General features: G+C 34.9%; 1 protein-coding gene across 7 annotated transcripts in view; it reads left to right on the forward strand.

Moving 5' to 3' along the window:
* AKAP9 (A-kinase anchoring protein 9) overlaps window positions 1-20,766 on the forward strand; it is a 115,301-nt gene that overhangs the window by 79,793 nt on the left and 14,742 nt on the right. For 5 of the 7 annotated variants that reach the window (XM_027684816.1, XM_027684819.1, XM_027684817.1 and 2 more), the window contains 14 exons: window positions 1,763-1,975; window positions 3,183-3,221; window positions 4,406-4,638; window positions 7,113-7,232; window positions 10,312-10,488; window positions 10,596-10,700; window positions 11,133-11,285; window positions 11,549-11,728; window positions 14,668-15,756; window positions 16,765-16,905; window positions 17,291-17,794; window positions 18,225-18,288; window positions 19,005-19,123; window positions 19,932-20,123. In XM_027684816.1, the coding sequence (XP_027540617.1) occupies window positions 1,763-1,975; window positions 3,183-3,221; window positions 4,406-4,638; window positions 7,113-7,232; window positions 10,312-10,488; window positions 10,596-10,700; window positions 11,133-11,285; window positions 11,549-11,728; window positions 14,668-15,756; window positions 16,765-16,905; window positions 17,291-17,794; window positions 18,225-18,288; window positions 19,005-19,123; window positions 19,932-20,123 (3,329 nt within the window). The remainder of the gene's footprint in view (window positions 1-1,762; window positions 1,976-3,182; window positions 3,222-4,405; window positions 4,639-7,112; window positions 7,233-10,311; window positions 10,489-10,595; window positions 10,701-11,132; window positions 11,286-11,548; window positions 11,729-14,667; window positions 15,757-16,764; window positions 16,906-17,290; window positions 17,795-18,224; window positions 18,289-19,004; window positions 19,124-19,931; window positions 20,124-20,766) is intronic. The other 2 variants (XM_027684818.1, XM_027684820.1) reach the window with 1 other exon arrangement.

A 20,766-nucleotide genomic window follows, 5' to 3' on the forward strand; every position in this document is an offset into this window, starting at 1 on the left:
ACTACATTCTTTTATCAAATTCCTTAGGTAGGTATGCAGAACAATGTCTTAGTTCATTTTATATCTGATGGTACTCTGTCTTCTCTTGACATAAAATGTGTCATTTTTGATCATTTCTTTCTTATCACTAAAACTGCTGTAGCTGAGACATTTTCAAACCTCTTGTGTTTTAGTGGTGTCAGATATGACTTACTTGATGTGATGGAAAAGCTAATGCAGATTTGTTCACTGAACTCTGACAACTTGCATTACATCACTTAAAAAAAGAAAAAAATGTGGCAGGAGTAAATACCGCAACATGTGATTTTAGCAGATTACCTCTTCATTGTTCATATCTTTTTGGTGGAAGTGTGGGCCCCATTTAACCTGGGAATGCCCTTTCACTTCCAATCTGTTAAGTACTCATTGTGAGCAGCAGCTGATATGGTGGGAATAATTACTAGAGTTTATATTGTCTCAAATTTTTGAAATGCAGTTAATGATGTTTCTAGTTCAGTATTTTCTTTTTCAATATCCAATGTTCTATGTGTCTGTGTTCTCTGTGAATTCAAATCTGGAAAAAAAGATTGGTCTACATTGTTAACAAATGGAAACATCTTTAGTTTTCATATATTTTCAAGATAGGGTAAAATCCATCTTAATACTGACTCAAGACTATAGATTTATACTGATAAAGTACTTTAATATTGAAAACAGTTTTATGTTGAAAAAATGCTACTTAGATTCTGTGGGGTTAACAAGAAGAAACCTATGAGATAGGCATGTGTGTCCAACTAAGACAGTTTAGACATGGCGTGACTGATGTCCTGTCTATCTTTTGGAACCACTGGTATCCAATATTGACAGAACACACCTTACTGTGGAAATCTGGCATACCTGTTTAGTACCTTCTGTCACTCAGTAAAAATGGCTTTTTTGTTCTGTGGTCAGATGTTTCTGAATCATCTTAAGCCAATACCATTACACGATCTGTTTAGTTTGTACAGCCCTCAATGAAATTAGGAAATTCCCATTATTTTTCCATATCTTTAGCTTTGTGCTCACTCCTGCATCATTCAAAGATGGTGCTATTTCTTACAACCATAATATGATTCACTGAGCACCCCTCAGTTTCCTAGACAAACTACTTCACTATGAAGTAAATTTTAAAAGAATACAAGGCATTCTCAGGGTCATGTCCATAATTCTCTATTAAAAAGATAATTAATAATTCTGTACTACTTTAAAAGTTGTGCATTAGTAGTAAAGAAATTAAATTGTTTCCTAGATGTCAGCTGTTGAAAGGCTTTTGGGAGTGATTCAGGTGCTAAGCATGGACACTTAATAGCCAGTTTCGGTGCCTTATGATGTTGGAGGCATGTTATACTTCACCTACAGGAGACCCATGATCTTACAGGAACTGTTGTTTGAGGTCAGACAAATGTCATGAACCACCTAAAATGGCGACTGAATTAGTTTAAATTTCTTATTTCTTCTGTGTTTATTACACATGTATTTTTCCCTGGCTTTGGAGTTCCTGTTTGCGCTAGAGGTTTTGTGCTGAGAAAATATTAAGAGCTGTATTTGGTGTTGTGCTACCCTTCCTGTAATTTGTTCATCATGAAAGAATAGCAAGGACAGGAAGGATTAGAAATTGTCAGGTGCTGAGTGTCTAACATGCACATGCATTCATGTCAGAATACAGTAGTGACTTCAACAAGAAAAAAATATTCAATTGATTTTGATTGTCTATTAAATGTGCCTCCAAATTGATATTCTACAGGCCTCATTGATGGTTATGCAGATGAGAAAGCATTTCTGGAAAAACAGCTCCAGGAAAAAATAGATGTAATTGACCATCTTGAGCAAGAGCTGCTGTGTACAGGTAACAAATTGCAGGAGTTAGAGGCTGAGCAGCAGCAGGTCCAGGAAGAAAAGGAGTTACTCTCCAGACAGAAGGACGCCATGAGAGCAGATGCGGGGCCAATAGAGCAACGTATGTATTCCTCACAACCTTTCTATGAGATTTTCTTATACTTTCAAATAAAAGAATAAGTAATCTTGGTGAAGGTTTCTCCCCCCCCTTTAATAAAAATGTGATAGGGCTAAATGTGATATTTTCATACCTGATGCCTAATGTTCGCATGATAACTTTTCTTGATATTTAAACAAAAAATGACTGAATTTTTAGAAGTGTTGAGAAATTGTAATTGTTCTTTAAGCTAGAAAAAGCTCTTTATCTCTGAAAATCTGCTTTTATTTATATTATCTCTGGAAACGGAATAGCACCTATGGATAAAAATACTGATCTAAATACTTTCCAAATGGAATTAAAGACAGACAAGCAAGCATACCCACCAGAACATGATTGAACTATATATTACGGCCATATTTATTCTAGGCATAGAAGACAAAGTGTTCTGACAAATTCCTCTTCTGGGGAAAAATGGCACAACAGTTGCAGGATAAAGAAAGCCTGTTGTCTACTGGTAATGAAAGCTTTCAGCCCTGATGTTAAAAATTTCAGATAAATACCATGTCTATGTAATCTAACTAACTGCTTACTCAAAAAAAGCATTTACCCTCATGAAGTAAATGTGTCTTTTAATTCTTCCTTAAACTAATAACTGAAATTAATGTTTTATGTTTGAGAGGGGAGGAAGATTAGAACACTGGAGTTTTGAGAAGTACTGATCTTTCAAGGATTGCAGTGCTTACATTGCAAATAGCGGGATGAAATTACCATTTTATTTAATTTATAAAAGTTTATGGCAATTTACAATGTTGCTATTTTTATAGATTGCACATCTTAGCGTGTGTTTGCAATTTATTCAATCTACTTTGTGTAACAATGGAATTTTAAGAGTGACCTGCTGCTTCCTACTCTGTAGTAAAGAGGATCCTTGTCTATGATTCCAGCTTAGTTATTTGTTGTGTGGTTTAGACTTCTAAATATTTTAAAGTTATTTTCATGTATAACAGCAGTAAGGATAAGCAATTCTATAAATATATGTGGGTACTTATATCATGCATACCAGAATAACTTACCACATTCCCTAAGTTATCTCAACAACTTTGTCATTAAATGCCACATCTATCTTCAGCTTCATTTTCTCTTACATTGTTACGCCATAAGAAAACTATAGCTGGCATGTGAATTACTTTGCTTCTGTTTTTTGTTTTCTCTCTCTCTATTCTCCTAGGCCTAGTAGATGCTGCAATCGATGCAGCTTCCCAAGCAGGTGTGTTTGTATGTTGCATGGCCAATCTGTAATTGGGTGGAAGACTTACACGTACTCACTTTGTTAATCAGGATTATTGGGCTTTTGGCTTACTGACATTACTTGTAATTCTTACTGGCCTGCAGCTTTGATGTTGTATTTCATACTCGGTTTTACATTTCGCTAACAACATTTCTTATGATTTCTAAACATAATTAGCAAATTCATCAATAACCATCATCTTATTCACCTATGAATTACAGATACTTAGATGGTATTGGAGAGATATTTTTGTAGCCTTTTATTTCTTTTATTTCCAAATACAGCTGAGTCATTAATTATGATAACTAAACACTCTATTGTATTGATATATAATGCTTACCTAGAAATGAGAATTGGTTAAATATGATGTAAGATGATGGTACCTAAAGGATCTTTCTTCTATAGTGAAAGTAAATTTTATTTACTGTCTAAATATCAGTCTTGTTTTAAAGATTCTCCAAAAGTAAGTGCAGTTTGGATTTTACCTCAAGGGATTCGTGCGGTTAGTTAATAGGTACTTCAGTGGGCTTGGGCTTAAGAGTCTTAATAAAGTGGTTTGGGGCTTTACTGTATATGCTTGCCAGCTTTCTCATGAGGACTCAAAATTGGGTATCCATGCAGTCACTGGTTTTGCAAAGCTCCAGTTACAGGTCAGTAATTTCCCTCTCTGTCTGCCCAGCAACCTCGCTAAATCTTTCAATATTTCCCTCAAATTATTCATATGTATCACATTAAAATAATGAAGACTGGGAGTGGATTGATTTTACTGATGCTGGGGATGAGAAGAGAGTTGGGTTTTCTGTGCTTCGTTGTTAACTCCTGTGCTGTGGTTTGAACCCAGGCATTTTCTTTTCTTTTCAGCTGTACAAAGACCTTTTAATTGATATGAAATGTAAACAGGAAAGTAATCTGATACAACTTTAGTAACAGTCCTTTGAAGCTAACTAAAGGATAGTAATTTTAACACGAATTTGGTTCAGTCATTATCATCATTTTTTCTCAGAAGAAAATACATTTTCAAAAAAAGAAAAATAGTAAAAACCCAAACCGTTTCACATCCTCCTGCAGATTACAGCATGGATACCTTGGGGAGTGGTTTTGCTTCATAGCAATCCTTACTATTCATATCTAAAAGTAGTGTGTGATGCTTCTATTATACCCAGAATTGCTGGAGGAAACAGAAAAGCTGATGAAAGAAAAAATTGAAGTACAACGTCAAGCTGAAAAAGAGTATGACGATCTTCAGAAGCAAGTGAAAGTCTTGGAAATAGACTTGGAAGAACAGGTCAATCGTTTCATAGAGCTAGAGCAAGAAAAAAATGCAGAACTAATGGACTTAAGGCAGCAAAACCAGGCTTTGGAAAAGCAACTTGAGAAAACAAGAAAATTTCTAGATGTAAGTATGCCAAAAAGCTAGTTTCATGAAGGTGAGTGGGCACCTGTACTGAGGTTTGGTTCAGAGGGAAGTGCTGTTTTTTCCCATATTTCAAGCAAACATAAAGAACCAGATGATACTAACAGTGTGTTAGGTTCCAGCCCCAGAATTTAATTAACCGATTAAAAGTTGACTGTTACTTTGAGGTGCTTGCTTGGGACAGCTCCGTATTTGTAAATATAAATTAATAGGGTGTTTAAAATAATGGGAATCTTCTAAATTAACGAGGAAACATATGTTTTTGTGACCTTCATTTTTTAAACAGTTTGTGGAATTTCCATGTTTTTCAATAAAGTCTGTTAGAATTAGTATAAAGTCTATGCAAAGTCCTGCACCTGGGTCAGGGCAACCCCCAATATCAATACAGGCTGGGGGATGAAGGGATTGAGAACAGCCCTGCCAAGAAGGACTTGGGGGTGCTGGTGAATGAAGGGCTGGACATGATCCAGCAATGTGCATTTGCAGCCCTAAGAACCAACTGTGTCCTGGCCAGCAGGTCGTGGGAGGTGATTCTGGTCCTCTGTTCTGCTCTGGTGAGACCCCACCTGCAGTGCTGCACTCAGTTCTTGGGGTCTTCAGCACGGGAAGGACATGGACCTGTTGGAACAAGTCCAGAATGGCCACAGAAATGATCAGAAGGATGGAGCACCTCTCCTATGAGATGAAAGACTGAGGGAATTGGGATTGTTCAGCCTGGAGAAGAGAAGGCTCTGGGGAGACCTTATTGCGGCATTTCTATCCTTGAAGGGGACAAGAAAGATGAGGACAAACTTTTTGTCAGGACCTTTTGTGATAGGACAAGGAGTAATGGTTTTAAACTAAGGGTAGATTTAGATTAGGTATAAGGAGGAAATTTTTTACAATAAGGATATGAAACACTGGAACAGGTTGCCCAGAGAAGTGGCAGATGCCCCACCCGTGGAAGTATTCACGATCAGGTTGGATGGGGCTCTAAGCAACCTGATCTAGTTTAAGATGTCCCTGTTCATTGCAGGGAGTTGGACTAGATGACTTTTAAAGGTCTCTTCCAACCCACACTATTCTATGATTCTTTAAATGAAGTAGTCAGTATAATTTGTATTTGAAAATGAAAAGCATAATTTTTCTTAGGTTTCTTTTATAGTCTTCCTTCATAGTATCCAAGAATCTACCTCCAGATATTGCACTGCACCTTCCAGCCAGTTATATTGTATGTGTACTTGTCCCCTTTCACAGTAGCAGCTCCCTTTCTTTTACCCAGATTCTTCCTGCCTCAGGCCATTTCTGCGCTTTTGTTTTGGACTCTGCCTCATTTTCAGCAAAGACCGTCTTTCCCCCCTCCTTCTTTTCCCATTTTATTTCTATTATGCGTCGGTGCTGCTGTTGGGGAAAAAACTTACTGTTTCCATGCCTTCTCAATTAGCGCTCTAGCTAACAGCAGTAGGGTGGAATAATTTTTTACGTAATAAATATAACACCCTGTGACACCTTCTCTGCATAGTCAATTACTAAGCAGTAATTAGCACAAATGAATTTGCTTTATTTCACTCTCTACAGTTACAAAATTACTTTCCTCACTGAAACTAGCCTGTCATAATTGGACAAGGTTTGGAAGTAAAACTTCCTGTTACAAGTCCCATAGTCATGTATGCATTATGGTTTGGATTATCAATAGCATGAACCAGAGAGTTACACGCTACTGAGATGAGTAGCTGTTTGTACTAGCAGCATTCTGTTTCCTTGAAACAGCAGGTGAGTTTTTAAAATCTGCAGCTTGTAAAGGCTGAGGTTTTATTCTGGTTTCCTGAATTTTTGCAATATATTTTTTGCATTCCTCTTTGTATCAGATTCAGCTAGTTTATTTTAACGCATCTGATAAGGTTTGTCTGGGTTATAAAGGGACATTTAAAGATGATTCTTCACTGCATATTACCAATTGTGCATTATTTTCTATATAAAGTTGTGTTTCCCAAATGTCAGACTGGGATATAACAACTGAAACTGGTCAAAAGTAAAACTGAAATGCAAAATTCAAGCACTTTATTTTTTCTGATGGTTCCTCATCAATATTAACACAGTGTAAATTTCTATTCTGAATTTCTATTTATGCTACATTTATCAAAAATAAACATTAGGAAAGAAAATCATAAAAGGCTGACTTATTGCTTGTGTAGTGTACCTGGAACAGAAGAAACAAACCTGTCATTTTTGTGAAGTATTACTTGATGTGTCTATGTTGTGCTAATTTTTTGATTAAAAATGTGAAAGTTATTGCCCCAAATGATAAAGACGTTTTTATTAATGGTAGCTGCAATAGGTTCTGCTGTCTTAAAAGTACTGACATACTGTTACCAGCCTCACATTAACAGAAGTAAGAAATAGTAATTTACATAATTTACTTAATTTACATAGTTTTTAAATCAAGTGATATATCCATATAATTTCTTAACTTTCAGGAGCAAGCAGTTGACCGAGAGCATGAGAGAGATGTATTCCAGCAAGAGATACAGAAGCTGGAACAACAGCTTAAGATTCCACAAAGGAGTCAGCCTGTCAATGAACATCAAACCAGAGAGGTAACACATTTTATTACTTGCACTTAATGAATATAAATGTCAAGTTGACAGCTGTTAAGATGTTATAATGAAGGTATTTTATGGTGTACCTACTCTGCATCCATTTACAAGCCAGGAAAGTAAATCCCTTGAGAATGAAAGGTAAGGTGTTGAGGAAAGTGGTGAAACTGTGTTTTGGAAGTTTTTTTAGGCTGGTTGGTTGTTTGATTTTAGTCATACAGAAACTTCGTAACTTTCGTAGCCTTCAAAAAGGCTCTTTTATATAACTTAACTTAGAAAATCCACTATTCTCGAAAGCCTGTGGAAATGTTCAGGACTGTTTTAGCAATTTTACATGTTATGTTGTTTTTTGACATCCTGTTTATAGCACAGGTACACCACTGAGGGAATTGAGTTACCAAGGTTTAGCACCTGAGATGTAGTAACACTCTTTATGTACACTCATACCTCCCCAGTGAAAGTCTGTTTGCACTGAAACAAATTTGTACTGTACATGTTTAGAACAGCAGCTCAAGGGAGTCACAGAAAGCTCTTAGATCAAGGAAAATCAAGAAAAGTGGCAACAGTTACAAATGTTATGTATTCTGATGCTTTTGCATATTTTGTTTGATGACCTTAGTCAATTAAATTTCTTTTTTTTGATGTGGATTTTCTTGTGTTTTGCTTTTTCATCAGTGCATGCATTTTGCATGATTTTCTTGCTTGATTTTCAATATTAAAATGCCTCTTACTAGGTTGCAATGTGATAATCAAAGCAAACCTCTTACTGAGGTAGTTCTGTTGCTGTAATTCAATTCTAAAATATTAGCAATATTTAGTATTCAGTATTGCATAAAATAGTGGAAGGTGTCCCTGCCTATGACACTAGGGTTGGAATTAGGTGATTTTTAAGGTCCCGTCTGACCCACACCATTCTGTGATTCTAGGATATAGATTAGGGCCATAGACAGGAATAGGACATAAATTGATATACGTGAGATGTAAGTTGTCAAAGTACTTATTTACTTAGAATTTGCTGGTTTAGGACTGTATTTCCCTGGGGGTTTTAATATATTTTAATACAAAGGTTTGTAAGAAATCTTATGAAGTGTTCAGTCAGTACTATGTGACATGGTTATCATTGGCCTCTGTGAACAATGAATCTTCTGGAATTAGCTGGGTATGTGTTAAAAAAGCATATGGAGCAATTCTGCATCAATTTCCTTCTGTTGCGAAGTGTGTGCGCACTCCTCCACTGCTGACCCATTCCACAGATGGAGTGGACTCTAGCACAGTTAATTTTCCTGAATCTGGGATGTTCATTTTGGGTTTATTTTGTTATTTGTCTGTTTATGGTTTGGGCCATGGGTAGCGTGTGAATTGCTGGTTAAAATTCTCACATTTAAAAAAAAAATTCTTTCACAAAAAAAATATTCTAATTTGATAGCATAATGAAAATTGTCCTATTTGTCTGTACAGAATCTATATGTAAAAATCATCCTGATTTATATGCACATGTACGCATGTGTATACTCGTAAGTTGGCAGATGTGCTACAATGGAAACTTAAAGCATGCTGGAAAATGAAAGCTGTAACTGTGATTAAAATTTTGAGATTAGTATTAGATTTTTTTAATTAGAATTTTTTAGTAGGTAGAAAGATAGATAATGTCTGCAAGCACCACATGTGTAGCAGCTATTTTAGAGTTTGGTGGTGTTGAATGTGATACATTACAAATTATAGACAAGGATTTTCAATACTGTATTAGATTTATGTTTATTTTTTATCAAATGAGGCACATAGTCTTACTATGTGGTATATTTTGATGTCATGATGTTCCTTGGAATATTTCATAAATATACATTTTATCGTTATTTCTCATGCTTTGCTGGGATAGCTGCTTTATTTTTCATAGTTACACAGTTTTTGAAATCCTCTTCTGTTTTGCGTGAATGATATGAGCGTTTTCAGTTGATAACTTTGTTTCTTTTTTACTGTTGTTTCAGCTTTGTCAACTTATTCCGGGGAGGGTTGTCATAAAGAGTCTGCTCTAGACTTGATTTTTGTTTTTCCATTTCTCTCTCAGGACTTTTCTGAGGTCACTTCAGACTTTGATGTTACTCATGGATGGATAACGTCAATAATACCATCCTGTCAGCTTTATATTCTGGTCTTCTTCTCTCCTATCTGTTGAAATGCTTTGAGTCTTCTACATTTGGCTACATCATAACTTCCTAATTGTAAATACTGAAATCAGTTTCTTGAGTGGGACAAAGATTGCTTTCCATGTCTCTTGCTCGATTGCTTAGTTTAACTCAGGTCTTAACTCTTGCATCATACTATGGATTTGTTATGCCTCTTTTTTATCTGTAATTTCAATTAATAGTTTCTGAAATACATATAGAAATGGATAGATACTCCTATCTCTGCTACTTCACTTAATCTTTTAATATGTTGTTTCTGAGCTGCAAACATCTGACCTACTGAGATTCAGAATGCTTTATTTGGATGCTTTGTCCCCCATAGAAAGTAAAATTATATCTTCCGTGACATCTGTTTGGTCCCATTTAAGAAACTCAGCAAGAAAGCAAAACTTTCTGTTTCTTGAGATTGAAGTATAGCAATTCTCTTCCAGTGCTAAAGACCCAGTGAGTTTTAGGATATTTCTGTTTGTCACTAATAAGCTCCTCCTTTTGAATAATTTTGTCACAAGTTTTTGTAACAATTACATTCCTCAAAGAGGCAAGTAGCATCTTGACCTTAGGGTCAAGACATTCCATCCATAGACGTTAAAGGCATCTTTTTAGTGGGCTACATAGGATGCCATGCTGCTTTCTTTTAAGTGACTAGAAAGTCTGAAGGCTTCAGAAGGACAAGGTCAGTTCTAGAGAGAAGGCAATGTAGCACAGAACATATCAGTTCTTTAAAAATGCTGTTTGTATTTGTTGGATGTAGTACTGCAGTATTCTAACTGTATATTCTGTTTCACCTAAAGAGTAGGAGTTTTGTTATTGCTGTCAAAACTGAGTGGTGTTGCTATTGCTACCAAACCTTTCCATTGTGGTACAATATATTAATCTTCTTGCCATATTGTCACCAGGTTGAACAGTTAACAAATCATCTCAAAGAAAAAACAGACAAATGCAGTGAGCTTTTGCTCTCTAAGGAGCAACTTCAGAGAGATATACAAGAACGAAATGAAGAAATTGAGAAGCTAGAATGCAGGATAAGAGAACTGGAACAAGCCTTAATCATCAGTGCAGACAACCTGCAAAAGGTATTGCTTGGTCTACACTTATCAAGGATTTGCTACTTTCTTATTTTCTTGAGACCAAAACAGTGTATTTTTTATCTGACTATTACTAATATAATTTCTATTTAAAGGTAGAGGAAAGGAAACAGTTTGGTACCATCATAGTAAAGGGAGAGTTACCTCTTGAAGTACAACTGCAAGCTGAACGAGAAGCTGTGGACAGAAAGGAAAAGGAGGTAAAATGCCCGTGAAATGTTCCATGTTTCCTCTGATATTTTGTTTTGTCAGTTTTTGCTTTCTATTGAGTTTAGTGAACTATACAGATAACATTTTTTACAGATCACAGAGACAGCAGTCCAAATCCCCTTGAAATTCTCTTGAAAGCGAGAGCCATGATAGTTGTTCTATTTTAATATTTATGACTTGCAAGAATGTTTCTGAAATCAAAATTCAGCCCAATTAAGAAAAACTTCATGGCGATTTCAACTGATTTTTAGTGGGGTTTAAATTCCATTCAGTTTAAGGACTCGGGTCACTGAGTACACATTCTTTTGTTTGTGCATAGCAAACAAGTTCACTGTAGACATCGTACTTGAAAATTATGGCATTTAATTTTTGGTATGGCTGTCTACTCCTTTTCCACCATTTTTTTTTTTTCTGAAACATAGGTCACGAACCTCGAGGAACAATTGGAGCAGTTTCGAGAGGAGCTAGAAAATAAAAATGAAGAAGTTCAACAATTGCACATGCAGCTAGAAATTCAGCTAAAGGAGTCCACTACACACTTGCAAGAACTTGAACAAGAGAACAAATTATTTAAGGTAACTGCATAACAGAGAAGCCTAGAGCTTTATTCTCTCTCCTCCAGAAATAAAATCTTTGAAAATGGCCAGACACCAAATTCTTTCTCTTTCTTAAGCGTTTCATAGTTCAACTTGCAATAATATTAAAAAGCTCATAAAGTTACTTCTCATTCCATGGAATCTGTTTATTTTAATTCTTACACCCGAAATACTCGGACAAGTATATGCAGAAAATGTTATGTACACCTCTAACATGTTTTCTTGGGGTTTTTTTTTGGCAGGATGAAATGGAAATACTGGGACTAGCTATCCAGAAATCTGAAGATACCACCATAAAGGACCACCATTTAGTGGCTGGGAGGCTTGCACACATCATGCAAGAAAAGGAGCAGGAAATACATCATCTTCGTGAACAAATTGCAAAACTGCAACAGCAACTTGAGACCACAACGGACAACAAGGTACATACTTCTGAAATCTTTTTCAGAGTCCTACTTTGTCCTGCTAGTTGTTTGAAGGAAAAAGCCCCTCTATCCCCCACCAAATACATTCTCTTCTATTGCTGCCTCAGTTTAAAACCACAAATGCTTCAGTTTCAAGCAATGCTTTAAACCTAATCTCTTTTTCCTCTTTAGTCTGATTTTTTATGAAGGATGCTTTTTGCTTGCTTTCCTTTTTAATTATTCTGTCTTATTTCTGCTTGAGTTTTTGTCTTAAATTCTTCATTTCTTATTCTTCTAATACTTCCGAACATTTAATAGTATGCAGGTAGCTGAACTCAATCTCAGCATTCATTTTAACATCTTCCCTCCTGTGACTTACATTCAGTGTTATGTTTGAGTGACACCTGCTGGATCACATTAGATTTTAAATTTTTTTTATCAGTTGAACTTTTGAGCCCCATGCTTGTGTGAATACTCTGTCATCATACCAGTGCTGGCAACATCTTTTATCCAGTTTGAGGAGCAAACAAAATGCTGTGTTTTATTAGAAATAGAGACCAAGAAAAAAAGAAGCAGATTCATCTTTTGTTTACTGAGACCTGTAGTCTTCTGTTATTTTTCAATTATGTGTTTTTATGATAATAAGCTTCATCTTCTTTTGGCTTACTTCTATTTTTTACAGATATAACACACTTGATTTCAACAGAAATGCTACTTATTTTGCATTGATGTAAGTGACAGCAGAAACAGACTTTCAGTCACATTTTTTATAGAAAGAAAAATTGATTTTTTCAGTGGATGAATTTTTGATTCTTACCACTTTCAATGTCATTTATTAGCCATAACTCAAGAGCAAGTATTATGCACTAAGTTAAGAACAGGATTTCTGTTAACCCTTAGTAGCTGACTGAACATTTAGGCTAACATTTACTAGGACATATTTAATCCACTGAAATAGAGCTCTGACTGAGCTGGATAATTTCACTGAGTCTTTATGTGCAAAATGCAGTTGTAAAGAACCTCAGTGAATAATGAGAGAACTTTGAGTTGGATTTAGGAAATTACATTTAGGAAACATCATACTTCAGGAATTCAGAATGGTTTTGCTCTATACAATGACTCTAGTAATAGAGTTAAAATTCTTGCTTTGAGAAAAATACCCAAGATTCAGTTATAATTCATTTTAATGATTGGTTCTTCTCCTGTTATATGAACCTTCATTTTCTTAATTTCATCCTCTTACTTGGTTTTATTTTTCAGGACATTAAATAATTACTCTGCTTGATTATGAGATCAGTATTAAATATTAATAAATTACTTTTAGGTTAATCCTTTTTCTAAGTCACTTAGACATCTTCATCCCACTAAGTGCTTTTCTTTTAATTACTGTATTTGCTTTCTGTGGGCCTTTATTCCATTATATTATGAAGAACAGAAACTGTTATGCTGAGTTGATAGCAATCACCAGAATCACTGTTCTTTCTTCTGCCTGCAGCACAGTAGTTGAAATTAAAGTCCCTTCCAACCAAAACTATTCTATGATTTTGAACTTTCTGTAGTCTCTGTGGATTTTTAAAATTAGGTTCTTGGTTGGAAAATCAGCCCCCCTAATTTATATAGTCATATTTATCTTTTATTTTTGTACATATTATGCTTATTACAAAGTCTTCGACTTATTCTATTTAACTAACTAAGCGTAGTGAAGTATAGAGAGAAAAAGGAAAAAGCATGACTATTTGATAATGAATTTAGTCATCTTTCTTCTTTTCTGCATTTTTTCTTCATATTTCTAAAAGGCCCTTTTAGAGTTCTTACCTATTTTAGATACCATAACTGATTTTATTTATAATATGTATTTCCAAGTATTTTTTACATTTTTTCTTCTGTCTTTTTCATTTCCAGTGTAGAAGCACTGTTCATTTCAGACCTCCAAACATTCCATTAAAAAAATACATCCACTTTGTTTCTTAGACTTACTACTTACAGTCTAGGCTGTCTTTATTTTGTCTTTGTAAAGACAAAATCTTTTGTCATTCTCCTACATTCAAATGAGAATCTGCCTCTACTGCAATTTAACAAGAAGGTTTTTTAATGAATTTTATTAAACTTATTTTATTAGACTCTAATAACTTCTTTTTATTCCTTTTGCTAAGACTTTTTTATTTAGTAAATTTAGTGTTCGTCAACACTGGTCTTTCCATTTTTTTGTTTCTACTCATTATTAAAAGATGTCTTCTCTTTTCTGCATCACGAAGTCATCACCTTCATATTTGCTCAGTTACATCATTTTATTAATTTCCTGGAATTTTGGGCCCCTTATGCAGTCCCTTATGCAGACCTTCTAAAGCCAAGTGTCTTTAGAAGTAATCTAGGACAGTATTATTCTCACTGTCTTCATGTCTTCACCATTTTATTTGGATAGTCATATATATTGTAAAATAAATACTTCTTTAACTTTGTCTCTCTTTACTTTGATTTAAACTATAGCACAAAGAAATAATTGTGCTCTGGGTCTATGAGTACTATTTTACCTGCATGTTTTTGAGCACTCTGCATATGTGTGTGCGCACACACAGAGACAGACAAACACATATTTAGGTTTGTGGTAGAAAATGTCAGTGTCAACTGATAGGTGTTTTCTGTAGGCTCAGATTAAAAGTGTTCTGTCTTTCTCTGAATATTACAAATGCTTTCATTTCATCTGATGTTTTAATACCCGTTTTGCAGTTCTTAATGGTCACAGGCTACTTTGTCAGTCCTGTTTGAAGTCTGTATTCTCATAAAACTTTAGAAGAGACATCATATTAAGAAATTCACTGAGCACATACTTTCTTTTATGAGATGTTTCAACATTTGACTAAACTGTTTCTGTGAAGTCCAGGACAAAAATTATCTGAGGCTTTAATAGTTACCTGTTATAAGATCCTTTTCTTGGGTTTGGGTTTTTTTCCCCGCAGGTTATTGAAGAGCAAAATGAGCATATACGTGAGCTTGAAGCCCGGGTAGAGTGTCTGAAAAGTGAACAAGAACGTGTGAAGAAAAAAAATGATGAGGAAGTAGAGCAGTTGAATGATGTAATTGATAAGCTTCAGCAGGAACTGGCAATTATTGAACAAAAAGTACCTGCAGACATTGCTGCTTTTCAAGAAGATCCTGACAGTCTGAAACACATGCTTGAAACAGTTCTGGCAGAAAAGGAAGCTCTGGAAAAGCAAGTAGAAAACATAAATGCAGAGGCATCTCAAACAAAAAATGAGCTTGAGGAAACTAAGTTAGAAATGAATCAGTTAAAGCAAGAAATAAGTATGTTAAAAAAACAGCATGAAAGAATAACAGAAAAATATAAGTGTGCACTGATGAAAGGTGATAAGTCAAAAATAGAAGATAGGAGCAATGGGAAAACTGAACAAGTGGAAGAAGGCTTATGTGAGGAGATAGACGTGCTAGATCAGTCCCTGCTTAGAGCTTCTGAAGAGGATACAGGAGTCACCATTAGCAAGATGGAGATGCAACTGCAGCATCTTCAGGCATGCATTAAGGACAAAGACTCGGAACTGTGCGAGTCCTACAATGAAATAAAAGACCTCAAAGAGCAAAGCAAAGCTGAAAGGGAAACACTTAAAAAGAGGATATTAGAACTGGAAAAGACACTAATGGAGAAAGTTGCTGCTGCTCTTGTGAGTCAGGCTCAGCTAAATGCAGTTCAAGAGCAGAGAAAATTCATGGAGGAAATTCAGGAAGCTTCAAAATGTGTGGAGGAAGCAAGCAAGAATGACCAAACAGTGGGTTTGAGTGGTGGAACTGAAAATGAGACAGAATCAAAATTATCACTCTTAACACAGAAGCTTAGTGAGATGGAAGACCAACTGTCAATGGTAAATCATAACTTGGAGATAGAAAAAGAAAATGTAAAAGTTGCACAAAAGGAAGCTAAAGTGAAAGAAGAGCAATTCTTAGAGCTTCAGCAATTACTAGAAGAGGTTCAAGAAAAATATAAAGGCGAGATTCAGAAATACATGAAGCAAGAAGAAATGCAGACATATCAGGTAATTAGATACCTTTTTCTTTTGGCTTGTTTTCACTAAAACCTGTTATTTTATGTAAAGTATAAATGAAATGGTTCTTAATGAGAATAATTCTAAGAATATTCTGCTATGTGGGGTACTTTCATTTCTGTATTATTCCTGGAGTTATAAAGAAGAGAAGGGTGTTATTTTAGGTGAACTTCACTGTTGGTTTCCATTTTGCATTAAAAACATCTTGCCATTTGATGAATGCAGGGTGGTTTTGAATTTTGGACATACACTTTCTTATTCTTAATTTGAATTGATATAGAGTGGAATGAATTACACTTTTACATGATGTGGAGGTAGAGATATAAAAATTAAAATTATAAAAATTGTCTAAGAGAGGATTCAGAATGACATGGGAAATTATATCAATTTGTCTGTACAGGTATTTTTGGGAGGGAGGTTGGTTGTTTATGTCTGTTTTGATCTTGGTTTATGTTTTCTCACTTTCCCATCTCAGTTACGAAGATATTTCCCATCATTAGTTTTTCCAGTATACATTTGTCCTGATTTCCACCCACACTGGTTCGTTGCCTCTGAATTTAAAACCTTCAGTCAAAATTGGCTATGCTTGGTAATCTGAACATGGGCTTGACGTCTCTAAACTTGAGAGTTTCAGCAATCATGGAACCTAGTACTGGACAAGAAAAGGTTCTAGGATCTTTCATCCCAGTGCAGATTGAATTAATGTCATAAATGTCTTATAATTTAAATAATATTATCAGACCTCATTTCCTACTCTCTGTTGGCCTTCCTCCCAGTGCCTTCTGTGTGGTGTAGGCAATTTCTGCTTGTAGTTCAGTAAACTGTAAGAAGATAGTCTTTCCTCCCATGGTCTCTTAGTCTTAATTTTTTGAGGCTATGTTAATCCAAAAAACATACCTTTGTTTTCCCCCGTGGTCTTTTCATTTTGTAAGTTAGTAGGAAAGTGATCAGTGCTGTTAATACTTGATTCTCTACCATTTTCCCTATCTTGCCATCTAGGTTGGAGCGCAGCTCATTGAAAGTCAAAAAGAAAATATGCTTATTAATGAACTTGAACAAGTTAAAGAAGAGGCAGCTGCTGCTAAGGAAGAACTGAGCAGTTACAGAGAAAAGGCAGAAAAACTTCAGCAAGAACTAGCAGTAAGAACCAGTTTGTTACATATTGTATTTAAAGCAACTGATTATGCAGGACTTGATGTGCAAATATGCCTGCTATAGTTTTTTTTTACATCTTTTACTGAGAATGCCACCAAGAAAAACAATCAGTCAGTGCCTACTGTCAGTGCAACAGAGCTGATGCTGTAGATCAAATCTTCATTTGTTGCCAAAGTACATAGTTCTACAGTCCACTGCAGTGCAACAGTGGATCTACAGATGTATTTCTTAGGAGATAATTTTTGATGCCATGTGTTGTAACTGCATTAAAATAGGACTGAACTGAGCTGTAATGGTTTAGAGGATTGCTTGGATTTTAGATATTTTAAGTATTTGGAAGGACTGCAAATGAGATTCTCCATATTTACAGGTAAAAGAGGCAAATCTGATACATCTTCAGAAAGACCTGTGCAAAGTTAAAGAGAATCTAGTTCAAGCAGAAGAGAGGCTTGCAGGTTACCTGAGAAAGGACAAGGAAATGGCAAAAACTGAAAGCAAGAAGGATGCAGAAATGTCATGTGATTTGTCAACCAGTGAGTCTTCTCTAATTGGAAAAAGCTCCTCATCACAAACAGACAAGATCGTAGAAATCAACAGCTGCATGCAAACTTCACCAGTCTCTGTTAAAAATGCAGAAATCCAAATTGATTTGCAAAATGAATGTTCTTCAGAAGAGATTGCAGAGATCATAAGAGAATTTACTGAAAAAATTGACCAAATGCAAGAACTCCATGCAGCTGAAATCATGGACATGGAGACAAGGCATATCTCTGAGTCTGAAGCATTAAAGAGAGAGAAGTTTGTTGCAGTCCAAGTATTGACTGAAGAATGTAATACTTTAAAGGAAGTCATAGAAACTCTACGAGCCAAAGAGGTGTGTATCCTATTTTATATTCATTGAACTGCTTCAGTTCATGCTTTTGCTCTTTCTACAAAAGTTTCCATTTAAAGTCTGTTAAGCATGAACCACTTCATGTTCAGTATAAAGCTTTTAAGTATTCTAATGTTTCCATGGCCTTGGGAGAGACTGCGAACCCCTTCCTCAGCAATTTAACTTGCAAGGGTGCTCAATGACCAGGTGCTTCCTTGTGCTTCTGCCTTGAACCTGTCCTGTTCTGTCACATGGGGACAAGTGTATTGTTGAATGCCATCTTTTTTATCTCTGGTTTTATTACTTTGATTGCAGGGAAGTGGAATAAAGTGGCTCACATTGTTTCCTGCTTCTTAGAAGTCAGTCCCTTATTGAGAGTGTTTAAGGGGTGAGGGGTGTTTAAAGATTGGATTGTTTTCTTTTCTAAATACAGAGAATCCCAGTTTCTGGAGTAGCACGTTCTCCACCATATCAAGCTAGAGATGGAGGTTCTAGTGGTAAGAAAAAAAATTTTTATAGATTTCAAACAGCATTATGTATTAAATCTGCTTTTTTGATATTAACTTTTCTGTTAAAGAGTTTGTGCTCTAAGAAATCAAAACAGCTACTCTCCAGAGAGAAGTAGAAGCCTGTTGCACTAACAAAAGGTGCTGAGCATGCCATGTCTAATAATTTGCTACAAAAGGAAAATGTCTAAAGTTAAGGCATCAGATGCTAATTTTTTTTTCTTCCAACTGTAGTTACTATATTCTTCTTACCTATTACATTATCTCTTCAGAGTAGCTTCATCATCTCTTGACAGTATTTAAAGCTACAGCTCCCTAGCAGTGGGAGATAAGAACAGATGCTGACTTCTCCATGAGCAATAAAAATTATTATTGTGATCCTTTTCAAGGGGAAGGCTAAGGATATTAAGAGGGGGTCATTTGGCAAAATTGTTTGTGTAAATAGTTGTTTCTCCTTTAAAACTAAACTAAAACCTTTAAGTTTGGTTGGATTTTTTGTGTGTGTTTTTTTTTAGTTTTGTTTTGCTTTTGCTTCTTTGAAACTGAAGAAGAAAAACTGTAAAACAGGTAGTCTCCAGGCTTAGAATCAACCCTTAGTGACATGCAACTACCTGTTACAACAACAAATAAAAAATACTGTTTTGATGCCTGTTCTTCAAAGCTTCACAGTAATCCAGCTTTAATGTTTTTCTCTCCTTTTATTTTAGACTCCAGTTCAGACTGGAGTCAAGGAATATATCTTGCTCAGACCCAGGGATCCGACACAATATCTGAAGGAATAGATGAAGGTGAAACTTCAACTGATTTACTTCCAAAAAAAATTAAGGTAAAATAGACCTGATCTTTTTTTTTTTTAATGGATCAAGAGTGATACTAAACAAAAGTTTAGATTAGCTGCTGCTTGATCCAGTGAAAAGAGAGCCATTTAGATAAGTTTTAGTGCTGACTATTTTAATACAAAATAATTCTGAACAATGATGCACATTTTTGCATTTTAAATGAGATTAAATATGAGTTTTGTAAATAGCTTGTTCTCAATTATGATTATGAGAAATAAAACTATTGTTAATTATAATTTATTGTAGTTATACTGTATTAATGATAATGTCATGATCATATGTTACATAATTTTATAGATTCTATTGGTGTAGGTATAGAATAATAGCTATGTTATGAAAGCAAACATACATGTTTATTATAAACAGTAAGGGTATCATGCTTTAATTATATTTAAAAAAAGGTCTTTTGTGACAAAGCCCCAGCTTCATAGTAATTTCAAAAAATGAATTACAAAGCTCACTTGGAAGCTTCCCAAGACTTTGTTTTTAAAATGTCAGTTTCCATCAGCAACTATTCTAAAAAATTAAAAATTGATTTGACAGATGTACACTGGAAATTTTCTTTTGAAACTGAGGAAAAATACACCTATTTAATATATTTCTATTTGAGAGATATTAGTAGCTCAGTGAAACGTCCGTCTTTGATATGAGGAAGTATAAATAGTTTCTTTACGCTGATCAAATTAGACGTACAAATATTCCAATATGTATGAAATAAGATTATGATTATTGTTTTTTGTTTTATTATATGTTGTTGTTACTGGCATTACTGATTTCTTTTTGCATGTATTGTAGGGTTTGCTGAGAGCAGTCCATCATGAAGGCATACAGGTGCTGTCTCTCACTGAATTTCCATATGGTGAAAGAGATCTGTCACCTCATAAGCAAGAGCCAGAACCTTGGCTAGAGGAAAGAAAAGCTTTTCTAAGCACCATTTCATCGTTGAAAGACCTGATTGCAAAAATGCAACTTCATAGAGAAGCTGAGGTATAAATGATGTCATAAGATCCTATCTAAATAAAAAATAATTTATGATAGCCTGATAAGACACATTCACAGTTCAGGTTTAAATGCTTAAATATAGTGTTACAAGGCAAAATATTTTAAAAATATGCTGTAAAACTGCGTATTGCACTTTATGGTAATAGTATGTCTTAAATTACAGCTTGTATTTATTCTTCTATGCGTTGATAACTTTTGACTGTATAGATCCACCTTTTAAAAAGAATTCTATTTTAAAAGCATGTTCCAGGAGCAGTTAAAGTAGATTTTTTAATGATGTTATTTATTGGTGTAGTAGAACTTAGATACTATTAAAAAGATATTGTAGCGAGAGATGTTGTAGTGAGAGAATTATTTAAAATACAGCATATTATTAATCAGTAATCTGTTAAAACTTTTTAGGACTTACTTGCCTGTTAAATTACCCCAGTTAGACTTTTGGATATATGTAGGTAGTTTCTATTATGTCAGCATTTTCTTTAGCATGCAAAGTGGGGAGATTAACTTCATGTCATTTAAAATGAAATCTTTTTCATACACAATGTCTGACCAGTGCTACATAGCTCTGTGGCAGCCTAGGAACATACATGTAACATAAAAATTAAAAGAATAGTGTGATACAATAACA

Source organism: Neopelma chrysocephalum, unplaced genomic scaffold (genome assembly GCF_003984885.1).
Source record: "Neopelma chrysocephalum unplaced genomic scaffold, ASM398488v2 Primary Assembly neopelma1_67, whole genome shotgun sequence".
Taxonomy (NCBI): Eukaryota; Metazoa; Chordata; class Aves; order Passeriformes; family Pipridae; genus Neopelma; species Neopelma chrysocephalum.